Source organism: Scylla paramamosain, chromosome 13 (assembly GCF_035594125.1).
Source record: "Scylla paramamosain isolate STU-SP2022 chromosome 13, ASM3559412v1, whole genome shotgun sequence".
NCBI classification, from domain to species: domain Eukaryota; kingdom Metazoa; phylum Arthropoda; class Malacostraca; order Decapoda; family Portunidae; genus Scylla; species Scylla paramamosain.
Window position 1 is genome coordinate 20,157,085 of NC_087163.1, and position 18,666 is coordinate 20,175,750.

At 44.8% G+C, this 18,666-nt stretch overlaps 1 protein-coding gene across 10 annotated transcripts in view; it reads left to right on the plus strand.

The window, feature by feature from the left end:
• Positions 1 to 17,343, plus strand: part of LOC135106471 (nuclear hormone receptor FTZ-F1 beta-like) — a 186,785-nt gene extending 169,442 nt beyond the window's left edge. For all 10 annotated transcript variants that reach the window (XM_064015490.1, XM_064015493.1, XM_064015491.1 and 7 more), the window contains 10 exons: positions 7,430 to 7,674; positions 8,084 to 8,204; positions 8,621 to 8,877; positions 9,063 to 9,274; positions 10,151 to 10,368; positions 10,809 to 11,006; positions 11,375 to 11,627; positions 12,500 to 12,654; positions 13,075 to 13,169; positions 13,708 to 17,343. In XM_064015490.1, the coding sequence (XP_063871560.1) occupies positions 7,430 to 7,674; positions 8,084 to 8,204; positions 8,621 to 8,877; positions 9,063 to 9,274; positions 10,151 to 10,368; positions 10,809 to 11,006; positions 11,375 to 11,627; positions 12,500 to 12,654; positions 13,075 to 13,164 (1,749 nt within the window). In that variant the 3' untranslated portion in view covers positions 13,165 to 13,169; positions 13,708 to 17,343. The remainder of the gene's footprint in view (positions 1 to 7,429; positions 7,675 to 8,083; positions 8,205 to 8,620; positions 8,878 to 9,062; positions 9,275 to 10,150; positions 10,369 to 10,808; positions 11,007 to 11,374; positions 11,628 to 12,499; positions 12,655 to 13,074; positions 13,170 to 13,707) is intronic.
• Positions 17,344 to 18,666: the final 1,323 nt, after the last annotated feature.

Genomic DNA, 18,666 nt, shown 5'->3' on the forward strand with positions numbered 1-18,666 from the left:
TGTGTGTTGTGTGTGTGTGTGTGTGTGTGTGTGTGTGTGTGTGTGTGTGTGTGTGTGTGTGTGTGTGTGTGTGTGTGTTGCATTCCGTCATGTGCCACGCTAAACAGACAAGGAGAATGTATCAAGGAATAAACAGAACAGACGTGTCATTATTGCACGTCACATTTGCATGAATATACGTAACATGTTAATCATTATTTGTTCCGGTGGCCACCTCCCCTCCCCTTCCTCCAGCTCCTCTTTCTCTTTCTCTCCTCCCCGGCACTTTCCCTCCTCCCTCTTTCCCCGCCTGCCACCGTCACCCAGCTGTGAAGGTCACCCGGGAACACCTGTCTTCCTGGAGTCACACCGATATACACCTGTTGTACCTTTCACCACGAGACAGGTGTTGCAGAAGGAAAGGTGGACCGTGAGGGTTAGGAAAGAATTTACCTTTTTTTTTTATGGCCTTTTCCTTTCCCCTTGTTCTCTTATCTGTATACTCTCTCTCTCTCTCTCTCTCTCTCTCTCTCTCTCTCTCTCTCTCTCTCTCTCTCTCTCTCTCTCTCTCTCTCTCTCTCTCTCTCTCTCTCTCTCTCTCTCTCTCTCTCTCTCTCTCTCTCTCTCTCTCTCTCTCTCTCTCTCTCTCTCTCTCTCTGGGTGTCAGTTTTTGTTTTTGTTTTAATCCCATGAATGTTTTGATTTTAACATATATTTTTGGACTTTTTTATGTCCGTTGCGTAGGTATGTTTGGCCTCACCTCACGCTCCTTTGTGTGTGTGTGTGTGTGTGTGTGTGTGTGTGTGTGTGTGTGTGTGTGTGTGTGTGTGTGTGTGTGTGTGTGTGTCTGTTTGTGCGTGTGTGTGTTCCAAGAAAAGCTAAAATGTTTTTCTCTTTGTATGCGAAATGAGGAGCACTAACTGAGGGTTCGACGATCTGTGTGTGTGTGTGTGTGTGTGTGTGTGTGTGTGTGTGTGTGTGTGTGTGTGTGTGTGTGTGTGTGTGTGTGTGTGTGTGTGTGTGTGTGTGTGTGTGTGTAAATTACGCAGCTCTTCCAATCTTGAAACGAGTTTTCGCTCAAAAGCCACGATAAAGTATTAGGGCGCGCTCACACACACACACACACACACACACACACACACACACACACACACACACACACACACACACACACACACACACACACACACACGTGGTCTACCAACACACCTTTCCTCCCCAAACACCCACACGCCCCCCCCCTCCATCATACACCCACTCTTCGTCACACGTGATGGCCGCCAAAAACACAAACGAGAGAGAGAGAGAGAGAGAGAGAGAGAGAGAGAGAGAGAGAGAGAGAGAGAGAGAGAGAGAGAGAGAGAGAGAGAGAGAGAGAGAGAGAGCAAAGTCGGAGTATCATTAATAATTTATAACTCAGTTTGTATATAATGACGGGCGTTTTCACCATCGTTCGTAATTATCATGTTTTGCTCCCTTCCTCCTTTATTACCAGTCCCACCTCCTCCCTTTCTCACATCACTCATCCTCCACAACTCTATTTTATTCTTTTCTCGCTTCCTCTCTCCCCCTCTCTTCCTCTCTTCCTCTCTCACTCGTCCCTTCACTGGCACACCCGCTTCTTGCGTCACGTGATTCTGGGAAGCGCAGGTGTTGGCCAGGTGAGTTTATATATTCGCCGAGGCACCTCATGACGCATCCCTCACCTCCTTCACCTCCCGCGGGCCCGGCAAGGTCGCCCGCGCCCTCACGTTGCGGGGAAGGCCGAGAGGAACAGGCGGGAGGAAGGAGCGTGTGGAGGTGTGGTGAGTGCCGTAGGGTTAGGTTGCCATGCGAGGTGTGTGTGTGTGTGTGTGTGTGTGTGTGTGTGTGTGTGTGTGTGTGTGTGTGTGTGTGTGTGTCACCATCATCGCCACTATCATCCCCGCGTCTTCCCTCTGGCACTCACCAATTCCTGACACTATGTATATATTTAACACACAGGCTTAACCTCCGTCCCTGTGATGAAACGGCCGAGAGCTAGGTGGGTGCCAGAAATAGATCCTCCTCCGTGATGTACATCCGCGGAGGAGGAGGACACTCTTAAGGAGGAACAACCTGAAGAAGAAATACCATTCCCTTGCAATGTTCCATTTTTTTTTCTTTCCCACACGTCTCCGTTATTTGCCTAGTGTTTTCATCTTGTGTCGTTGTCTTCCTCACCATTCCCCTTCACTGGTTCGTGGGTAGGGAAGAGGAGGCCGCGGCGGGATGGCTGTATACAAGGCGTGGGGTGTAGCGGGCTGTAGGGGTGAGGTTTATGTCGTTAGTGGGGCGAGGAGGCAAACAGATGGTGTCGGTGAGTGGCCGGGGTCACCCTCTTCTCCTTGCCCACTTTTCCACCACCACCGCCACCACTGCTGCCTTCTCCTCTTGAAGTCTCGTGAGGACGATGACTTAGTGGTGCGTGTTGAGCTTCTTGGCCACCGTGAACTGACAATTTAACGAGGTGATGCAAAAGTTAGACAAGGGCGCACACACACACACACACACACACACACACACACACACACACACACACACACACACACACACACACACACACACACACACACACACACACACACACACACACACACACAGAAGAATGTCGGAGGAATGTCTTTCGTCTGAACTCTTTTCAACTTTTGTGTCTTGAACATGCACGAAAAAAAAAAAAACTCGGCCGGTCGACACCAGTCGTGATGCGCGGCGCGGCGACAGGCAGGCAGGCAGGCGGGCAGGCGGGCAAGCACAACAGAGGCATGAGGCTGCCTGGCCGGTTCCCATGCTCCCCCGGGTCGTGAATGAGGCCGGAGGTTAGCTCGATCCCCGCCATGCCCGCCCCTCCACCCTTCCCCTCACAAGGTCCCGGAGTTCGGGGGAGGGCAGGTATTTTGGTCCCTGGCCTCACCTAGCAACTCCCGCGGTGGCAGCCGCCGCAGCAGCAGCAGCGGCGGAGGCGGCTGACTTGACGTGCCAACAGCTGCCCCGCCCTGTGACGTCACGTGTGGCGTCACCTTCCACGTGTTTCCGTTTGTAAACAGTTTGGAGCGACTGGAATTTTTCTACACTCTGTTACATCTATTTAGATCACTGGACTTTCCTGTCGGTTTGCCTGACTCCCCCGAGGCCGTGTGGGGTGAGAGGCCCCAAGACAGCTGCCCTGGGGGGAGGGGCCTGGGAATGCCGGGACAAGGGCGGGGCGGGGCAGGTTGGGGTGATGTTGCCCGGTAGCCTGCCCTTCGGCACCCTCACGGGCCTCACCCCTCACCCCGCCACCACCAGCACAGTCCCACCTCAGTTCCAAGAGGCAGGCGTGGTGGCCGCTTAGATCACAGCGTCCGCCCCCAACGGACGCTTATAGGGTTTACTTTGTCCTCAACCTTGGCAGGAAACACGGCAAGGTCACGCGCCAACTTTAGCCGCCCTTCCCCTCCCCCCACCCAGGGCGCGCGCGGCCCCTTCCCTCGAGCTTGCCCAATGCCAGCTGCCAGTGGGAAGAAGGGAATTTGAAACAAGTGGCTCAGTTGATTCGTGAATGATGCAAGAGAAGGTGAAGAGCGTTCTGGAAGCGCAGCCCTTGGAGCTTGGCGGCGGCGGAGGTGAAGCACTGGTGGAAACATCCTGAATCGTCTGGCCAAGGTGGTGACGCCCCAGCCGGTAGCGCGCCCCACCCGGAAAGCCTCCCCCTCTACCCCGTCACATATCAGATTCACAAGAAAAACAGCTGCGTCTCTTTCCGTTCGTCGCCTGTCTCGTGTCCGGAGCGCATCACCGGCAGCCAGTGTAAGTCGTGCCGCCGCATTGCCTGCGCTCTGCCCACCAAATAATGAATAAAATACATCCGGATTCATACATTATGTGAGCGAGGAAGCAGGATGGCGCGCAAGGCAATGTCAGCGGCCGCGGCGGTGTGGTGGTGACGGCAGCGTGGCGGCGGTGACGGCGGCGGCGGCGCGTGACTGTGTAGCGGGAGGTTTCCGCTTCACGGGAATACATGAGTGTGGAGGTGGGAGGAGGGAAGCGGGAGGCGCATCTTCAGCTCTCACTACCGTTCCCTTTACAACCCTGTGATGCTTCTGACTGACTCGCTCCACTCGCCTCACCTCAAATTCCTGTGAAGCACATCCGGTACAGTTTCCGACTTTGTGTAATTCAGTTGCACGATTTTTATTTGCTACAATTCCGGAATTTCACCAAAGAACGTTAATCCGGCGCCGCGTCATCGTGATTACTGAGTCCCATTATGAGTGTCCGTGAATATAAGTGCATGATTTTTGTGTAGCTTGCTTGCGCGTGGCTTTATACTAAGCAGGTATTCATCTGATGTGATCACATATATTTTGTGATTCAGCTATTCCTCCGACTTATAACAAAATTTAACTATGATTTTACTTTTGAGATAAGTTTGCTGCTAACCGTGCTTGAGACAAATGGCGAAGAAGGATTAAAAAAAAATTCCAGCTGATGCCGGAGAGACACGTTGTCCTTACGACGGACGCGAGTGTCAAGTATAAATAATCGTGCACTCATAGCAACACGAGGAGGTGGGGAGAAGTGCAACGTCACCTTAACTTGAAAAACACGAAAGAACTGGTGAAGGAAAATTGATGATGAGAGGATAAAGTGTGTGTGCACGCATGTGTGTGTGATATACAGAATATACATGTATGTATACACAAATATATTCATGAGCTGATAAGTGAGCAGCCGTGTGTGAAGAGCAAAGAAGGTGAGGCGAGTGTGCGCAAGTCAACGGCTGCGCAGATCACCAACAACACGTCATGCGCAGCCAATTTAGCACGTTCTTTCCCTCCTCCCCCTCCCAGACCCCTCTGTCTCGTTCGCTTTTTTTTTTTTTCAACGCTAACGGACACGATTACGGCAAGACTTAGGGTTGAGTTTAGATTGTGTTCCCAACAACCTTGAGCAGCAGCGGACCACCGGGGGTTAATAACTGTGTGTGTGTGTGTGTGCGTGTGTGTGTGTGTGTGTGTGTGTGTGTGTGTGTGTGTGTGTGTGTGTGTGTGTGTGTGTGTGTGTACTCAGTGAGTGAGCACCCACAAGCCAGCCATCAGCTACACAAACCAAGCCAGCCATACCAACCTTCGATTTGACCTTCGCAGTCTGTCACTTGGGACCGAAACGCATAATTATGTCTCTCATTATCGGAAGTATGAGAATTAGCACTCTATTAATAGCTTCCGGGACGCACGCAGCTTTGGCCGTCCTGCGCATTATCGCTGCCAGAAGAAACTGCGTAGTGGAAGGTGAACGAACGTGGTCTTCGCCGCATATCAGAATCACGCTTTTCACGCGCTAATTGGCTTTTGTCCAGCGTCCAGTGCGACCCTGTCTGCGTATGTACTGCGTCTTGCCCCCCCCCCCTTCTCCTCCTCCTCCTCCTTACATGATGACCTCCACCTTCCCAACGCAGTCTCATTTCCCGCCCGGCTCATTACTACTACTGACACCACCACCACCACCACCACCTGAGGGAAAGAAAACAGGACGCAGGAGTAAACGTTTCCTGAGTTATGGCTGCCGGAAGTTCACATTTCTTCTTCTTCTTCTTCTTCTTCTTCTTCTTCTTCTTCTTCTTCTTCTGTGTCACTTCACCGATCTGAGTGACATGGCCTTTTTTTTTAGTTCCTTCACTGGGGATCATTAACATTAACATCACAGAATGTGTGTGTGTGTGTGTGTGTGTGTGTGCAGACATGTTGCGTTCAAGTAGTGGAGGAGTATGATAACTTGCCAAAGTGTACGTTACATTAGTGTATCATACCGCATTACATCTTGGAATTACTTAGAAGTTAATGAGTTATTCCCAGATACCTTGACCTGAGCGCGTTTGTTATCTTCGAGGAAAAGTGATGTTGTGAAGAAAATATAGAACAATATAGAACAAATATTTTCTTTATACAGAATGAAAACATGCGTCTGGAGAGAAAGAGAGAAAGATTGCATGAGTTGATATATGAAAAATAAATAAATAAGTAAATAAACAGCACGTCCCTTACTTTCTCAGAGGAAAATGACTTTCTAGAACATGACCTGCGTGCCAGAAATAGATGTCACACGAACGACCATTCAATGCTCTCAGACTCATAAGCACCGTGAATGCAGACCCGACCCCCGATGCTGACACTCCCACCCCCACTAAGCGCCTTATCTGTACGTCCATCAGAGAGAGAGAGAGAGAGAGAGAGAGAGAGAGAGAGAGAGAGAGAGAGAGAGATTACTTGACTGATTAAGTGACTAAATTGATGATTCAACATTTGATTGACTGATCGATTTTACGGCGACAAAACAAGGTCATACCGCACCACTTGAGAGAGAGAGAGAGAGAGAGAGAGAGAGAGAGAGAGAGAGAGAGAGAGCCAGCTGTGTTAAGTCCGCCAGGTGGTAATTAGCTGAGTGCAAGTAAACGCGAGGAGTGAACACAAGCACAGGGAACAGTGACCGGCGCCGAGAGTGAGGCGGAAGATGCACTCAGTCAACACTTCTCAAACATGATGTTCAGTGAAGCGAGGCGAACATTGATGCCTTCTCCTCCTCCTCCTCCTCCTCCTCACAAACAATCAGATCAGCTTTTCTTTTTCGTGTTTCTCTTTGTGTTTCTTCCTCATCGTGATTGGAAGAATATGCAATGGCTGGATTTTCTTTGTTTTCGTTTCTCCTTCGAGCGTAATTTTGGAAACAGGAAGAAAGAATAGACTGTTAGGTTTAATATTCTTAATGACTTATTTTTCTTTTTTCTTTTAATTTTAGCTTGTAACTTTTCTTTTTCTTTTTCCTCTAACAACAGAAAAACAGATACACTTAATTGAAACTAATGGTGTGTTTCTGATTGACGTTTCCTTTCTGTATTGTACTTAATGTTCTCTATGACGTCTTCCCTTTAAAGTGTAATTCTATTCTTTACACGACAGGAAAGAATGGAAAGTTTTATTTGTTTATTTATTTTCATAAGGCTTATGGTATATTTTTTGAATGATATTTTTTTTATTTATTTATTCTTTCGTACAACAGGATCATTTTTTTTTCGAAATTTATTATGTATTTTTGAATGATGTTTTTTATTTACTCTTTCATACAACAGGATAGAATGAAATGTTTTTTTTTTTTTAGTTTATGATGTATTTTCAATAACGTTTCTTTTTATTTCATCTTTCATACAACTGGAAAGAATGGACGTCTTTTTTTTCTAAGCTTATGATATATTTTTCAAAGTTTTTTTTCTTTACTCCTTCATACAACAGGATAGAATGAAATTTTTTTTCTAGGCTTATGATGTATTTTTGAATAAGTTTTTTTTTTTTTTATTTACTCTTTCATACAACGGGAAAGAATTGACAACTTTTTTTCTTTTTTTCTAAGCTTATGATACATTTTTGAATGGCGTTTTCTTTCTTCATTTCCTCAGGTGAAGCTGGAGGAGAGTGGGGAAGAGCAGACAGTTTACTCCTCCCAGCCCGCCTCCCACACCGACTCCCCAGTTCCCCCCAGGAGCGACTCTGGCTGTGAGGTGTTGCCCGGCCCATACACCCCCAGCCAGAGCCCCCTCCTGCCTCGCCTTCACCCCCACACCCACTCCCCCACACACCTCTACTCGCCTACGCAGTCCCCGGGCCCCAGCAGGCACGTCTCCGGGTTTTCTTCTCCCTACAGGTAAGCTAATGAGGTTGAGAAGGTGATATGTTGTCTTGTTGCCTTGTGCCCGCTTAACCCTTAATCACCAGTAACCTTTTTTTCGACTCTTATTTTTGTACTTAACTCTCTTACATAACCTCCAATTCTCTCTTTTGGCCCCTCTATCTCCACGCAAATAATTTCTACACTGCTCTGGAGGTTCATTTAGGACGCCTATAGTAGTTAAAGGGTTAAATACTGACCTTTTGCTGCATATCCTTGTGTTCTTGTAGTCTTGTGACCTTTAATATGTGCCCAGTGATCCGTGCACACATGCGTACTACATGCGAGGTTTCGAATCAGTGGTAGTGTATATGCTAATCCAGGACTTTACCACGGTGCGACGCTTATCATGTTATTTATTGTATTCCTGTGTTGCCTTTCTCAGCCACACACCGTCGACGGGCCTCAGTCGTAACAACAGCGACGCGTCTCAGTATGGCGGGTCCTACAACAGCTACTCCTCCGCCCCGTCACCCATCTCCCCGACCCACTACTCGCCCTCACAGGTAAGCACACTCACTGCCTGCTCGCCTTCTTTACGTTAGCAAGTTTAGCGGAGGCTTAATTGAATTATTTTTATTATTATTATTATTAGTAGTAGTAGTAGTAGTAGTAGTAGTAGTAGTTTTTTTTTCTTTTTTTTATGTAGGAAGGACACTGGCCAAGGGCAACAAAAATCTAATAAAAAAAAATGCCCACTAAAATGCCAGTCCCATAAAAGGGTCAAAGCAGTGGTCAAAAATTGGTGGATAGTAGTAGTAGTAGTAGTAGTAGTAGTAGTATCACCTTTTAAATTGTAGTTAGAACGTTTTAACACCTCAAAGTCGTTGTGGACAGTCAAGAGCGGCCTTCTTTCTCTTTTTTATCTTGTTTATGAAGTACTTTACCCTAACGCCTCCCTCCCTTCCCCTGCCCCCCACAGTCACCCATCCAGCAGCGGCACATCAATTTCCCAATGCCGACCCATCAGTCTCCCAACCTGGGCCGCCAGTACTCCGGGGCAGCTCCCGGCGCCCTCTACAGCGCCCCCCTAGACCTGCGTGAGTCTCACAATCCCAACGCCGTCGGCCATCCGGACTCCAAGGATGTGAAGGATGACGAGCGGCCGGCGACAGACTTGCAGCAGCATTCTGTCCTCGCGGCGCAGTCTGGCATCACCAGACAGCAGCTCATCAATAGGTAAACCTACCCACGCGGGAACTCCTTCTTACAGGCTGCCCTCTCCCCACATAGATACCACTCTGTAGAAAATAAGCCATTGTAATGTGTGTTATGCAAGTTTGTGATTGTTATTTTTTTTTAACGATAAGCATCTCAAATGTAACTCAAGATCGTCTAAACTGATAACAATTTGTTTTCGACAGCCCTTGTCCAATCTGTGGAGACAAAATCTCAGGCTTCCACTACGGCATCTTCTCCTGTGAGTCCTGTAAAGGTTTCTTCAAGAGGACTGTACAGAACAAAAAGAACTATGTGTGCATGCGAGGCTCCACGTGTACGGTGAGCACCAGCACCAGGAAGAAATGCCCCGCCTGTAGGTTCGACAAGTGCCTCTGCATGGGTATGAAGCTCGAAGGTAAGCAGCGAGGGGGACACGCCTCTGTCAGGTAAAAACTTGTAGAATTAGTAATTTATCGCCTAGAAACATGTTTGGCGCATAAAGCATGTCAGATTTGTTTGTGTAACAGGAAACTTCAAGCAGATGTCGGCAACTTTCGCAACTTAGGAAAAATTGTTCTATAATTGTCATCACTGCAGTTTACCTCCTCTGATAGCAAGGCTTTGTGTGAAGGTTATCATGGCAGCTGCCGCTCGCAATGGCTGGGTAGCAACAATTGAGTAATGTCTTAATGTAATTGATCATCCGCCAGTCACCGCCTTCAGGGCTGTCATATGTCATACTTCAAGTACTATATAAATAGCTTTATCTTGAAGGTGTTGTAACCCACAACAGACCTAGGAGGCGCCCCGATAAATAATCAACACGGGAACGTAATTTAGATACATAAACATCCTCAGGCCTCCCAGGAAGACTGACATCCATCCCGGCACCTCGGGACAACCCGCCGGGCCGCCGCGGGGTTTACCCAGACTTAAGTTGTACTCAGTACCATTTAACTCACCCATCAAACAAAATCATCACACACCAATAAGTAGATTACCGCGACCCATATTTCTGTTACCAAGGGGAGTGTGAAAAATTCAGTGTGACTTGAATTGTCTTTAAACCTTGACGGGCATTATCAGTTTTGTTGGCTGGAGGAAGAGAGGGAGCCTGAAATAAGCATGGGAAGTGAGATCATCCTTCACTCTATCAGCCCAGTGGTTACGTAATGGATGAGGTTTTTTTCAAGGATGACATATGAAACTGAGTGGCTGTATATAGTGTACAGAAGTGTGCACCTACGTGTTTAGCTTATCTTACACTAACAATACATAATTTCTCTCTCAGCCATCCGTGAAGACCGGACTCGTGGTGGGCGCAGTACATATCAATGCTCTCCTTACCCTCTTCCTCCTTCCCTCGTGACTCCCACCACCACCTCCGGCCACCAGCTGGACCCCCAGAGGCTCCCTGATGCCACGGCAGTCAAGGCAGAGCCCTCAGATGGCGAAGAAATCAAACCTTCACCATCTGATGATAAGAGACCAATACCTCTCCTCCTGCAGGTAATTCATCATTATTCATACTTATCTTAAAGCAGTTATTACTTACAGACAATTCTAAGGAAGAGAGACACTCAGCTCTTCTAGGAAAAGGAGTGTTTTCAATTAAGTACCTCCAGTTTTTTTCGTTGTGATGGGCAAGCTCCAATATTTTTTATTTATTTATTTTTATTTTTATTTTTTTTTTGCTGGTCATTTTAATTCTGATAAATTTTACTGCTTCTTGTTAAGTTTTCATACAAAAATCTTACTGTACATCTGATACTATTTTGATTTTTTTCTTTGTAATCTGTGAATTTCAGTCACTTTAGGTATTTTCATATGGATGGGGTTTTATAAAGTACTTTATTGAATATTCTCTTTGACTTTCAACAACGAACCTTCCTTGAGTGTGGACAGCCACCAGTTGGTGATGTTTACTGATGATGGTGGTTGTGTTGCAGCAAATCCACGATGTTGAGCACCTTTGGCACTGCAGTGAAAGTGAAATGGAACAGCTGAGGCAGTCTGAGGAAGCAGCTCGCCATGCCATGGAAAACAACTCCCCAGACTTCTTGAACAACCTCTGCCACATAGCTGACCACCGGCTCTACAAGATTGTCAAGTGGTGCAAGTCCCTCCCTCTCTTCCGACACATAACGGTAGGTTCAGGAAGAAGCAAGCCTCTCACAACAGTGTGTGCAGGACACAACAAACTTACTGTTCTCTATCAGCCCAAAAGCTGGCTAGTAAAGGAAAAGCTTGTTCTCTATACCTTCTATGACTTGAAACTTCATTATTGTAAAATATGAATAACATGTATGGTAAGTACATCATGTCTATTTTTTTGGCTTATGAAAATGTATATCAGTAACAGGAGAGTTCCTAATCATAGAAGCATTGCTGACTATTATATCATTAGGTGTATGTCCATATAAAATGAGGGATGAAATAACTATACAAGACAGTTTTCTTATGTAACAGGGAAATGAGGAAATGATTAACACCAATATTTCTTCTTCACTTCCAGATTGATGACCAAATTTGTTTATTGATCAATTCTTGGTGCGAGTTGCTGCTTCTGTCCTGTTGTTTTCGATCAATGGACTCCCCAGGTGAGATCAGGGTGAGCTCCGGCCGCACCATGACCCTGCAGCAAGCAGAGTCCATGGGCATCGGACCATGCATTGAGCGCATGCTGAACCTGACCTACCAGCTCAGCCGCCTCCAGGTGGACAAGTATGAATACATGGCAATGAAGGTCATCGTGCTGCTGTCATCAGGTGAGCTGCACCACCTGCAGGGAGATACAGGGGGAGGGTAATGGTTGGATGCTTCCACTGGCATCACTGCAGAAGTGGGAGGGACTTGTGAGCCAGCCAGACCTGTGAGAGAAGACTACAACATTAAACAAAATGATGATGGTGATGATGGTGATGCTTTAAATGCTGCAGGAAAGAAATGCTTGCTGATAATATACTTGTAATATGATAAGAAATGTAAATTGTAAATCATGGTATTAAATTCAGATCTAATAAATGACAAAACATTTTCTTTTAAAGCAGATGATAAACTCCAGGAAGTTAGTCATTGTTATGAGATGTTTTATGAAGGGATTGTGCAAAGCAGGTGACAGTGTGGAAGTTTTTTTGTTTGATGGACATATCATGTGTCTTCAGTTGCACTTACGCTCTATGTTTATGATATACAGTGGTCAGTATTGGAAATTTGTTGTAAGCTCATCTGCACTACATTAAGTGTAATAATGAACAGCTATTTTGCTTTCATTGCATAAATCTACATTGTTATGATATCATGGGTTTGCTTCATGTTCACTTTTTCAGCAACAGTAGTACACACTATAAATCTGTCTATGTTCTTTTGTATTTGTATATGTTTTATTTGAAAAATTTTAATCTGTTCTTCCTTCTCTCTCTCTCTCTCTCTCTCTCTCTCTCTCTCTCTCTCTCTCTCTCTCTCTCTCTCTCTCTCTCTCTCTCTCTCTCTCTCTCTCTCTCTCTCTCTCTCTCTCTCTCTCTCTCTCTCTCTCTCTCTCTTGTCAGACAGCCTCTTTTTTCACATCATTTATACTAATTGGTGTTGCCAGTGTACTCTGTTTGCATCAGGACCACACCTCATAACTGCCGTCTTCCAGATGTGTCTGGACTCCAGGAGGGAGAGAAGGTGCGGGACTCTCAGAAGAAGGTGGTGCAGGCACTGCAGGAGTACACTCTCACTCATTACCCTCACCTGCCGCCTAAATTCGGGGAACTTCTCCTTCGCATTCCCGAACTTCAGCGGACCTGTCAGGTGCAGTTCAGCTTTAAGATTCTTTCCTCATTGAACTTCTTCACAGCTTGCTGAAGAGACACCCAAAGATTTGAGTAGCCGTGAAAATTATGCTTTATGCAATGTATTGAATATTAAACTGTGATTGAATATTAAACTAAATTCTTTTGCTTTAGTTAGTTATGTGCTGTATGTATGTGCTCTTGGTTCTCATGTTAGCCCAATTATAGACTGATTTCCTCTTTACTAATTTTATTATAGTGTTGTTCCACTGAACTTCATTAAATTGTTCTATTCTTTTCTCAAATGTCATCTGACATAATGTAGGGAATGGCTAACTATACCCACATGAAGTAATGCCACACAAGGTACACTACACACCACAGCCAAAATTTTGGTTATAGCGTTTCAGTTTTTCTACAATTGGTTTTACTTCCACAGGCGAGTAAGGAAATGCTCTCTATGAAGAAGAAAGAGGGCGATGTGCCAAGTTTCAACTTCCTCTTTGAGCTACTAAGAGGGGACCATTAGTTAAGGTGGGTGGTGCTCTGCTCTCTTTGCGTACTTGGACTCTTGAAATGTATCACTGTATTCACCAATTTTTGGAATAGAAGAGAATAGGGATATTGCACTCACTACTTGTCTCAAATAGAATGTAATGACTAAATAAACACTTATCATTTTTTATTCTTATCTAGTCATACCCTCCCTTGATCTCTTCTCTTACATAATGTTCTTCCTTCAGCCCTTTTTTACTAAAGATGTGTCCTGCTTCCATCAGTACACCTTACCTATCTCCTGAACACCATCTTAAGCAATGCATCTTCATCCACCTTCTAGATGTGTCCACTCCATCTCAGACTGTTTCTCTTTACTCTTTCTGCAGCTCCACATTTCATTTCTAAAGCCCAGTCTTCCACACCCACCATATTTCATCATCTATACTCTCATGGACAGGATCCTCCCATTGTACCTTGCACTGATTTTCAAGATGTGTTTGCTCAAGATATGATGGCATGAAACTGAGAAAGATGTCTTCCAGAAACACAGGTACATAATTGTTCTCCCCGGCAGGTTGGAGTGCAACCTCGTGTTAAGCATCAGTTGCTGCATCTCCCTCAGGTATGTGTGATCACTTTGGCCTCATGACGTGTAGTGTTGCAAGGGTACAGCATCAGTGCAAGAGTCAACAACATGCCATGATAACTCACCTCTACAGGGTTATGACCTAAAGTGATGACAACATTTTGGCTGTGATAGTGGACGTCACCATCTCATCCACCTGACTCACTGGATCAATAATTTCCTCCTCCAAGAGGAAGATTCAGGTATAAATCTGTACAGATTGTGTATGTTGAGCTGGAAAGTACAGGGAGTTACTGAGTAATCTTTGTTATTTTGTGAATAAGAGAGATGACTCAGCAGCACTCGGTATTTTAATATTACGTATGTAGATACGATTCAGATGTCCTACATGTAATTCTGAGATACCAAATGCAATATAGAGTTTTATAAGTGAGTCCACTGGGTAGATTAGAGAAGTTATAAGGATATGCGTGACCTGAGTTACCACGTGTTGAGTGAGCGCATCTGTCGCCACTATACCTGATGGGAGATCATCTGAGGCTGTGGCATGGGCTCCGGGCTACACGCTGTCTTCCAATGGATATACTCTCAAGAAGCAGTACAGTATTTTTTTAGGGAATATCATCTGCCATGCCATGTGTCCCGCATCACCATGTTGCCGACATTACCTCTGCTGTCTCCCCTCACTCCCTGTGGCCAAAGATTGTGATAGCTGGTCGGGCAAGCTGGGCACTGTGCACATTTGCATATTTCTTTAAATATGACACCCTGTGCACCTTTGTGTTAATTGCTATTTTTGTACTCTCTTTAGGTTAGTCTCTGCTCTCTCTGTAGATAGAGCCAGAAGACTTTATAAGTCAAACTCAGTTTAATTCTACATAGAAAACTTATTTTTGTTAAACAGTCTAATGATAAGTTATTTTGAATGTTGTGGAGATGTGTTGATGGTGGCTGAGGTGAGAGGGAGCAGCTGGGCAGATGAGGCAGCATGGGTGAGCAGCAGCAACAGCAGCAGCAGCAGCCGCGGCAGTAGAGGTGCCAGAGGGCCACCATAGACTGAAACTCTCTAATGCTAATTGACGATCAACAAAATCTTGTTGTACCAAAAGTATGAATTGAGATTGTGTAAATTGAAGCTTATATTAGTAGATGCTTTAATGGCATAAATCTGCCCGTTGACTGACAGTATTAGACACCTACTAGTCACTCGACAGTCACTTTTACCGCTAAAAAGTCATGCACTCTTGAAGAAATCCCAGTGATGCCCAAGTCAGTAGTATTAGAGAGCTCTGGTCTTGGTTCGGCTTTGTGAATCTGTGACAATTCCACTGTGCTGGGGAATTGTGCAACATGATCACGCTGGGCAGGTGTTGAGCGGCACCAGAGGGCCTGTGGGATTCTACCTCAGTCAGTCCCTAATTTCTCATATGCTGTCACTCCTTAGCTACAATTTCATGATGTCAACATCACAACTCCTGCCTTCACATTGTCATGCATTGTGGAGGCCTTGGGTTGTGAGAACTTGCATACATGTAACAGTACTCATATTTGCGTGTACTCATGAGTGAAGTGAATCCTGCAGCCTCGGTCCGCCCAACACCACAACCCACCAACCTTACACACAGTACCTGTCAACCAGCAACTAACCAAGTGTGGCAGTGTGGCACCCTAGAGTTATAACCCTTTCACTATTTTTATAGTTTCTACTACTCACCTTCTTTATATATGATATATTTCCTAATGCTATTCGATACATTTTATCTACATGAAAATTCTATCCTTGTTATATGTTGATATTGTTTTATATATTTAAAGAGATCTTATATGAAATTTTTCTTCATAACTCTACGTTTCCACATTGTCCAACATGATGAGCTACGAATACTGTAATATCTTCTGTGATGATAATTTAGCACTGTGTTCCATGTACTATACTGTCTCCCTATGCTACCCTTAGCATTCCAGGGTTAAACAGAAGTGAGAGAGGAGCACAGTGCAAGCTTTTATACTCAAACTTTAACCTATAAGATACCTAATAGGCTGTGGCCAATATCTGCTACATTTGTAAATGGAGGTGCTTCCTTGAGTGGTCCTCACCTGAGGCTCCGTGTCTCCAGAATCCTCAGCCTTCACTCAAATCCTTCCTCAAAAAAAGTCAACCTTCTCTCTGTTGGCCCAGTGACAACGGGCTTCAGGACAGGACCACTTGGAACAGGCCACGTATTATGCAGTGTATCAGTGTTGGAGTCTATGACGAGCTGTTTCTTAAAACAATAAGCTGTTTTCCAGTGTCTTTCCATTTTTCTAGTAGCTCTCAGTGTATCGTTGTTTTAGCCTCTCTTCCATCTTGCGCTGTGCACAAGATTATTTGGGAAGAGACGAAGAGATGGTACTATCGAATTTAGTGTTCTATGTTTTCTACAGAAGAGATTTTTAATTTATTGCATTACATTTCCTGATATATTTTTTTTCTCAGTTTCACACCACTTTCATGACGGCTGTTATTGGTAACATTCCATGAAGTCTAAGATATTTGTTGCCCTCTTTTTGATAAACAAGATTTTCTCATGTGATATTATTTTAATAATGAGCAATTCAGAGGCTGCTGGGTAACTCCAAAGAGTCGAGACGGCCTCATGAGAGTGGTGCTCGGGTCGGCGGCGAGATGGCGCGCGGGGGCCCTCCCATCTGGCCTACACCACAGTCACTTGTTCATAAAACTTGATTCATTAACTTTTTGGCACGATATGGATGTACGTAATCAATTCTTTTTAATCATTACTCATTACCGATGCATATGTCATCTTGAAGCCTTGAGTGGTCCGTGGGCGAGAGGGTGAGTGGTCTCAGGGATCCCCCGTGCAGAGCGCAGCAGAGACCGTCCAGGGTGCTGACATTGACAGAGGCTAGCGGGCGGGGCTCGAGCCGTCGGGGGTGCAGGGGCGGGACTCACCTCTCTTTTTCCCGATGCACCGAAAACTTGTCCATCTCTGAATTACTGTCACCATTCATTCTGGAGAAAAGAATCCACATAATTTTTTCATACTTTATTTTTACCTCATAACCATAACAGCTTTGTTTTCATACATTTTTTTTAATGTATAATTATAATTAAACTCGGGATGGACAAGTATTCCATGCAGTCCACCACCGCATCACGCCCCTGCCCCCCCCACGCAGCACACGCCCACACCAGTCCACCCCGGCAAGCCAAATCACTAGTCCTTACACACTTTCTATTTTTCGGAGCTCGACTCGTGAATACCACAAAAGGTTTACCAGATTAGCTTTCAATGCTAACACCAACAACCTTCGCCTGGTAACACTGGAGTTATTGGAATCTCTTGCCTCATTGAATCTCATTAAAAAGAAAATTAAAGAAACGAAAAGGTGATGTCTAAAATTGTTGTGAAAAAAAAGTATATAAATAAAATATATATATGTATATGTAAATTCCAACGATAAAGGAAGAAACCTGCAAATCAAAATGAACTGTAATCTGTGCTATGGAGGATTTTTCATAAAGCTAGGTCGTTTGTATTTTTGGTATCCTGTACATAATTGTTGTCTACTGGAGCAAGTACTTAGTATTTTAAGGAAACTTTTAATAAATATACTTAAATACCATGCTTCTCACTTCCCATGTCATGCCTAAATGTTTCCCATATGCATGTTCAGATCACAGAGTTGCTGTTTCAGGAGTGGAGCTGAGAGAGGTGAGGCCAGAGGAAGGTGAGACCAGTACACAGACAAGCAGGCAGGCAGAGAGAAAGAAAGAGGCACTTCAGGAGCACAACCAGTTAAGCTGTTTACCTCATTCTCCTGGCACTGTAGTATTTCTAGTTGCCAATAAAAGTAGCACTGCACAAAATTACCATAGCAAAATATGAAGTAAGTTTATCATTACACTATCTCTGCATTATCTTACAAGTAGTTATGTAGTAATGTAGATTTTGCTTGTAAGAGGGCACTGGCCAACAAAAAAAAAAAAAAGGCCACTGAAGTCCCAATCACTAAAGAATGATCAAAAGGATTTCATGTCATATAAAGGAAGAAATACAGAAACGGAAGGAGTTGCAGAGTTTACCAGAAAATGGGATGAATGATTGGGAATGCTGATACTGGTTAACTCTTGCATTAGAGAGGTGAGCAGAGTAAGGGTGAGATAAAATAGAAAGTCAAATGGAACTGTAGTAGTTAGTAAAGTCTCATATGAAACGCAAAGGCAAAATCTGAGTCATGAAGTATAAGGTAGAAATATTACACTAGGAAAAAAAAGAGGACTATAGATACCAACAGATTTCAAGTGAACTTTTTAGAGGTTACATATATAAAAAAAATTTTCTCTCTCTCTCTCTCTCTCTCTCTCTCTCTCTCTCTCTCTCTCTCTCTCTCTCTCTCTCTCTCTCTCTCTCTCTCTCTCTCTCTCTCTCTCTCTCTCTCTCTCTCTCTCTCTCTCTCTCATGCATTGTTTCCATTAGGTGTGTGTGTGTATATGTGTGTGTGTGTGTGTCTGTCCCTGAGCTAAATTCTATAAATACTACACTCACGTGCAGTACAGTTTGTACCCAACTTGGGACACGAATAAGTGTGACAACTAGACAGGATGATCATCCCTATTTCAAGCGAGTAGCGAATTACTAGAATATTTGCGGGAAAGATGCTTAGTTTATTAGGCACATAGTTACAATGTTTCCACACACACACACACACCTTGTCTCTTTCCGAAACTGGTCGCTGTGTTCTTTCCTCAGACTTTCATCCTCTGTACTCTCCTACTTCGATCCCCACTTACGTTAAATCCAGTTCTAGTTCTCTTCACCGCCTCATCTGCGTTCTTGATCCCATCCACTGCATCCATCTCCTACAGTACATGTGGCACAGGCAAGTGTTGTGTATATACATATATATTAAATTTATATACAAATACAAACGACCATGAGGGTT